The following is a 7,580-nucleotide window of genomic DNA, read 5'->3' as shown; positions in this document are numbered from 1 at the left end:
CTCAGACCGAGACGCGCTTTCTAAACAGAGAAGAACAACGCGCCTGGCCTGGCCTGTTCCAGACGCGCGGCGCGGGGCCGCCCACGACTTCGGTGCCAGGCTTTCCGGAGCGCAGCGCGCCGGGCCGGGGACCGGGGTCCGGGGAAGGAAGCAGGGGAAGAGGAAGTTCACTGGGCGCGGCAGCAGGCGGGCGGGGCCAAGAGCCGGGACCGAGCAGGCGGGCGGGGCGCAGTGGGGGAGCTCGGCGCGGCAGGGGCGGGGCGCGGCGGAGTCGGGGGCGGGCCGGCAGTGCCGCGAGCTCGGCTGCAGGGACCGGCGGGGACGTCGCCTACTCCGAGCTCAGCCGAGCGAGAGGACTTTGCGAGCCATGCTCGCGGCTGTGGGCTCCCTGGCGGCCGCCGTCTGGGCAGTGCTGCATCTGCGCACGGTCCTGCTGGGTGCCGTCGCCTTTCTGTTCTTTGCTGATTTCCTCAAAAGACGGCGCCCCAAGAACTACCCGCCGGGCCCCGTACCCCTGCCCTTCGTGGGCAACTTCTTCCATCTGGACTTTGAGCGGTCGCACCTGCAGCTTCAGCGGGTAGGAGCGGGTGAAGGTGCCCTGACCCTGACCTGCGGGACAGGGGCCGTTCCGGGGATCGAGGGCGGGAGGCTGGGGGGCTGTGCAGCTAATGCAGGGACCCTGGTAAACCCTGCTTTGAGCCCCGGTTTCCCAATGGTCAGCTGGCATGATTACACCTGCCCTTTCTAGAAGTGAAATAATAGTCACTGTTTACTATTAAAGTATGCCAGACTTGCTACATTCTTTATTGTGTACCTTGTGAAATGTTACTGGAACAGCGTATTTAGCATATGATCACTTTGTCTTCTTTAATATTTTTATCGTTGGGGGAAAAAAAAACGCTGTACTTACCTTCTTTGAGGCTGTATTTACTGAGTGTAAAATGGTGACAGTACTACCTAAATCCTCACCACTTTTCAATAACTGAGCCCCTCGCTTTCAATCTCTTCTCCCTGCGATCTGCTGTCACTAAAGTAATCGTTGTAAAATGTCATCCCTCGGCTTAAATTTTCTTAGTGCTTCCCACTGCTTTCCAGAGTGAGGACTTATCAGGGAGCCCCTTGGAACTTTCTGACTAAGCCTCTTTCCACCTTTTTATAATCATATCCCGCCAGGGCTCCTTAACCCTGGCTCCTGTGATTTACTTAAAATTCCTTCCAACATCCAAACTTCTCCCAAGAATCCTCAGCTGGTTTCCTACCACTCAGCACAGGCACCTAGCTGAATGACAACACTGTGATAGGTGGTTGTGAAGGTTAAATAAAAACAATGGTCAGACATGGCTTTTACTAGGTGCACAGTATTAGTCCCCTTTCCCTAGACATGCCTGGAGCACTTTAAACTCATGTCTATACTCAAGTACAGAGGGAGAAGGTTTTATCACTTTCTTGGAGAAACACCCAGTTGGTAACACTAAGTGACAGGATTAGTCACAGAATTTTAAAGCGAGGCTCCTAAACCTATATCCGTGTTTAAGAAATGTGTTGTTCAATTTCCAAGCATTTGGAAATTCACCTGCTTGCTTTCTGTTAATGATTTTTCAGTTTGTTGCCATTATGGTGAAAGGACATAGTTTGTGTAACTTCAGGTCTTTTAAATTTGTTAAAGTTGGTTTAATGACCCAAGATACAGTCCCATGCATGCTTGAAAAAAAAAAAAGTATTCTACAATTTTGGGGGTAAGTGTTCTGTATATGTCAATTAGATATCATTGGATGATCCTGTTTATTTCTTCTACACTCTGACCTCTTATCTACCAATTCTATTAATCACTACGAGAAGCATGTTGAAGTCTCCAACTGTAACTGAAGGTTTGTCTATTTTCCAATTCCATTCTGGTAGTTTTTCCTTTATGTATTTGCCATTTCTGTTATTTGGTGCATACACATTAAAATTATTATATCATCTTAGAGAATCAACTCTTTTGTTATTATGTAATATCCCTCCTTATGCCTGGTGACTTTTATTGCCTGAACTTTAGCTGATATGATGTGACCACACCAGCTATCTGTTGATGATTATTTGCATGGTATATGCTTCTTCATACTTTCACTTTTAACCTGTTTGTATCATTATATTTGAAATCAGTTTCTTGTAGACAGCATATAGGTGGGTCATTTTTTTTTTTTTTTCATTTTGCCAGTCTCTGTGTTTTAATTGGTGGGTTTAGATCATCTTATTTATTTTCTATTTTTCCCTCTGTTTTTTATTCCCCTATTTATTATTTTTCTGTTTTCCTGTGGGTCACTTGAACATTTTTTTTTAGAATTCCATTTTAATTTATTTATTGTGCTTTTCAGTGTATATCTCTGCATTGTGTTTAAGTGGCTACCTAAGGATTATAATAGGCACATATAGCTTTATTGTCATCTATTAGTGTCAGTATTTTGCCACTTCAAGTTCAATGTGGATACCTTACAAATGTTAGATCCTTTTATCCTCCCCGCTTTACACTATTATTGTCTTAAATATGATCTCTCTATGGGGCGCCTGGGTGGCTCAGTCGGTTGAGTGTCCAACTTCGGCTCAGGTCATGATCTCATGGTTTGTGAGTTCGAGCCCCACCTTGGGATCTGTGCTGACAGCTCAGAGCCTGGAGCCTGCTTCAGATTCTGTCTCCTTCTCTCTCTGCCCCTCCCCACTTGTGCTCTGTCTCTGTGTCTCTCAAAAATAAATAAATGTAAAAAAAATTTTTTTAAATATTATCTCTCTATATATTGAAAACCACATCAGACAATATTATAAACTTGCTTTTAACTGTTAAGCACATTTACTCATTTATTTACCCTTATTTTGCTGTTTCTTTATTCACAATTTTCCAAATTTCTACCAATATCATTTCTTTTCTACCTGAGGAACTTTCTTTAGCCCTTCTTTTAGAGTCAGTCTGCTGGCAAAAAACTTCTCTTAACTTCCGCTTACCTAAAAAATGTCTTTATTTCACCTTCGTTTCTGAAGTATTTTTTCATTTAATATAGAATCCTAAGTTAACAGTTTCTTTCATTCAACATTTTAAAATGTTGTTCCACTTCTTTCTGGCCTCTGTGGTTTCTAGTGAGAAACCACATTTGAATTGTTGTTCCCCATAAGTAATCAGTTGTTTCTCTCTGCTGCTGTCGAGAAGTTGTTTTGCTTTTAGTTTTCAGAGATTTGATTATGGTATGTCGTGGTGTTGATTTCTTTGGGTTTATTGGGTTCTTGGATCTGTAGGTTGATCTCTTACCAAAGCCGGGAAGTTTTCAGCCATTGTTTCTTCAATATGTTTTCAATTCCACAGTCTTTTTCCTTCCTTTCTGGGACTCTTGGACACTGATGGTGCAAATGTTAGATCTTTTGTTATTCTAACGTAGGTCCCTGAGGCTCAGTTTTTGTTCTTTTCAATCTATTTTCTCTGTGTTGTCCTGACTGTATACAGTCTGTTGATCTCAAGTTTCACTGGTTCTTTTGTCATTACCCTTCTACCATTGATTTGCTTTCCTGAGTTTTTGTTTAGATAGGTGCATTTTTAAGTTTTAATTTTTCCCTTTGGTTCTTATACCTATCATTTATTTCTTTGGTAAGATTTTCTATTTAAAATTTTTGAGAGTATTTGTAATTGTTTGTTAAAACATATTATAGCTGCTTTAAACACTTAACTCTATAAAGTTAAAACGCTTCTGTCCTGGGGCACCTGGGTGGCCCAGTCAGTTAAGCGTCCCACTCTTGATTTCGGCTCAGGTCATGATCTCAGGGTTTGTGAGTTTGAACAGCACATCAGGCTCTGCCCTGACAGTGCAGAGCCTGCTTGGGATTCTCCACCACCATCCCCACCCCTCTACCATTCAGGCTGTCTCTGTCTCTCTCCAAATAAATAAATAAATAAATAAACTTAAAAAAAAAAAAAAAAAAAAAAACCGCTTCTGTCCTATTAGGCTAGCCTTTTTCTGAAACTTTGGCTAGAGAAAGCAAGCCTTTCTTGGAGTTATTTTTGTCTGTGCCAATTAGTGTCAGGAAGAGTAGGAGGAGTAAAATGGAATGCTTTTACTCAATCTTGTATGAAATCATAAATTTGATATGTGCCTCTGGTTTACTACTAAGATAGATGTGATTAGAAAGGGTAAATGATTTGCCTGTCATAAAACTGGCTAGTGATGAAACCGAGGCTAGGATCTTATCCATGGCCCGATGTTTTCATCAGAACTATTAAATTTTACTGCATACAGGTTTGCATTTTTTATGTATTTGGTTGTAAAACAAATGGAGTCAAATGGTGTATTTAGTTATAACTAAATTTACACTCTAGCAGTTCGGAAACATTAAGTACCAACTATTTGCTAGATCCTGTATGAGGACTTATCTGTTCATTTTCATTTACTCTTCACAAAAGACACACAGGTTCGTCATTAGCTGGTGTGGTTTCCACTTTGCCACTGAGGAAAGTGGCTGCAAATAATAAAGTTGTCTGCTTGAGTTATTCAGCATAGATGACGGCAAAACGAGCACTTCAAACCAGAAATGTTTGACACTTACACCTATTCTGTACTTGGGCTACTTGACTTCTCATGACAGTGAAAGGATGGCTGATTTATTCATGGGTTCATTTATCGAACACACGTTTATGAAGCGCTTACCGTATGACAGGCACAGCACAAAACAGTATATGATGCAATGTGTGGTGTAGACTCTTGGTAACCAAACGAAGTATCAAGAGATGGGATCCCTGGGAATGGGAAACCCTAGAGATAACGTCGTGTAGAATGTTGGAATAAATTGAGCTGAGCGTTAAATGGATGTTAGGCAAGTGGCCACGTGGAGTTCAGGGGACAGGAGATTTTAAATTTTTTTTTTTAACATTTATTTATTTTTGAGACAGAGACAGAGCATGAACGGGGGAGGGTCAGAGAGAGAGGGAGACACAGAATCTGAAGCAGGCTCCAGGCTCTGAGCTGTCAGCACAGAACCTGACGCAGGGCTCGAACTCACGGACCGCGAGATGGTGACCTGAGCCGAAGTCGGCGGCTTAACCGACTGAGCCACCCAGGCGCCCCGACAGGAGATTTTAAATGGGACAAAGTGGCGTGAGCTAAAACACAGCAACAGCACCGTGAAGAAACTAGCCTGTTTAAATGGTATGATGGGAACTTTCCTTGTATTTTCCCCCCTATATTTTAAAACTTTCTCTATCATGTCTATATGACCAATTAGAGGAGCATGTATCTAAATAAGAGAAAACCTTATTGTACTAAAGTGGGAAAATGGTAGATAAGGTGGATAAATGTATTAGGTAGGATACACATTGAGCTGCTTATAACAGAGACCCCAAAATACAGTGGTGTAAAAAAAGGTTGAAATTTACCTCTCTCCCACAAATGAGTTCAGATGTAGGCAGGAAGCCCGGGATAGGGAGACTGCTTTCTATACCTCAAGACGATCCAGAAACTTCATTTCCTTCTTTGTTGTGCTCTGGTCCTGCAACCCCACTGTGTGTAAGTTCTGGTCCACGGGAAGGGGAACGGGGTAGGTAGTGAGCAAGCAGTTTTCATTTAAGGATGAGACCCGGACAACGCGCACGTCACCACTACTCATGTCCCACTGGCTACACCTGAAGAAGCTGGGGAATGTGGTTTTTGATTGGAAAGTCATGTGGCTAGTTAACACTTAGTGCCATCACTCACAAAAAGAGAATATCTTCATCCTTTCATTTAACTATTTGCTTTTATTTTGCGAGAAAGAGAGAGCATACACATGAGTGAGGGAGGGGGAGAGAGAGAGCATCCCAAACAGACAGTGCAGAGCCTGATGTGGGGCTCAAACTCCCGAACTGTGAGAGCATGACCTGAGCCAAAATCGAAAGTCGGACACACACTCGAGCCACCCAGAAGCCCCTCTCTAGAGCCCAAACTTTATGCCCACAAGCTAGGTGCTACATCTCTGTGCTTACTTTTCTGAATGCTGAAAATTGTTTCTAGGATTGTTGAAGAACCAGATAACTTCATGAATATCAACTTGTTGCCAGAGTGCCAAGCACATAGTTGATACTCATTTCCACGTCTACCACTATTCCCCTTTCTTTAAAAGTTTAAAGCAAGAAATTCAAGGAGAGCCAGTGCTGTTGCATCCCAGGCATCCCTTGTCTGCCTAGTGGCTGGATGAGCTCCACTATTCCACTCTCTGGCCTCTTCCTCATTCCGTTGTCAATATCGTATCAGAATGCCTTTGCTAAAATATACTCGCGGATAGATCAATAACAACAAGTAATTGTGTTATTAATATTAGTATTGTGGCTACTAATCACAACAATCCTAAAGATGGGAACCCGCAATATCCCCCATTTTATACCTTTGGAAATTGAGATACAGAGAAGTTAAATAACTTGCCACCAAATCACACAGTGAATGTGATTTGTAAGTGGGTTCAAACAGATTTGTATGACTTCACAGTCCAAGCTCTTAAACACTCATTTACATTACGTCTCCTATTCAAACATCTTTGGCCTCCTAATTACAAGCAAAACTAGATCCAAACTATTTCAGCTGGCATGAAGGCTGTCCTCAATCTATCTCGGATTACCTTGCCCAGCCTTGTTTCCTATCTCCTTACTCAAGTGAGGAGGTACTTTTCCCGGGAAACCTGTCCTGGTGCCTGGTTCCCTTTATGTGCTTCCTTACTTTCCCTCATCAAATGATTTCTTGTACAGAATAGTAAAAATAAGAACTGATTATTTTTCTATATGTTCCATTAGACTGTGAAGTGCTTTAAGTTAAGGACTCATTGTATCCCCAGCACTTGGCCTTGACCTACCACATGGTCAGCGCTCTTTAATGAACCCTGCATTCCAGTCAAACCACACTGCCTACTTGTCCCTGAACACCTCAATTTTCCTACCTTGTATTTGCATATCCTGTTCCCACATTACATGTCCTTTTGCTGGCAGCTTTTGTTTAAGATCTAGTTGAAATACCATCCCCTTTTAGAGGTTTTCTAATACATCTGGGGTGGAAATCATTTCTTCTTTCAATGGCTTCATGTTCCTTTCTACCAGCATTATAGCATATATCACTTCTGCTGTGCGTTAGTGTTTTCTGCAGTCAGCATTGCTCAAGAGACTTTGATGCTGTAGGAAAACACCGAATCATATTGACTTTTGTACTGCCCCACGTGTTACAACATAACTATGTCACAGGGTGCCTGGCAACTCTTAAGAATTTTATAGAAATGTATAGAACCGAACTTGAATTTGCTTTCCACAGACTGTTCTCAGAAGCCTAGCACAGCCCCCAAGAACTACCTGTGACACCAATATTCTTAGCAGGGGCTCATGGGCCCCAAGGGACTGGTGAACCCCTGAAACTACAGCCATGACTGTGCTCATGTGTACAGGAGTTTACTGGAGAGCGGATCATGCCATACACTAGATTTTCAAAGGATTCTGTGATTCAAAAAAGAGTAAGAACCATTGTTAACAATGGTTTATTCCTAATTCCATTAGGTCTGTTTTTCTTTTTCCTGTCCTTCTTTGCCCTCCTTTCTCCCTCCCCCTCCCC

The 7,580-nt window shown here is 42.4% G+C and overlaps 1 protein-coding gene across 1 annotated transcript in view; it reads left to right on the top strand.

Moving 5' to 3' along the window:
* The first annotated feature begins 279 nt into the window (after nucleotides 1-279).
* The window catches only part of LOC123597980 (cytochrome P450 2J2), a 30,775-nt gene continuing 23,474 nt past the window's right edge, over nucleotides 280-7,580 (top strand). The window contains exon 1 of the mRNA XM_045477603.1: nucleotides 280-577. Coding sequence (XP_045333559.1) covers nucleotides 368-577 — 210 coding nt within the window. The 5' untranslated portion in view covers nucleotides 280-367. The remainder of the gene's footprint in view (nucleotides 578-7,580) is intronic.

This window comes from Leopardus geoffroyi, chromosome C1 (genome assembly GCF_018350155.1).
Source record: "Leopardus geoffroyi isolate Oge1 chromosome C1, O.geoffroyi_Oge1_pat1.0, whole genome shotgun sequence".
Classification (NCBI taxonomy): domain Eukaryota; kingdom Metazoa; phylum Chordata; class Mammalia; order Carnivora; family Felidae; genus Leopardus; species Leopardus geoffroyi.
This window is presented reverse-complemented; position numbering and strand designations above follow the sequence as displayed.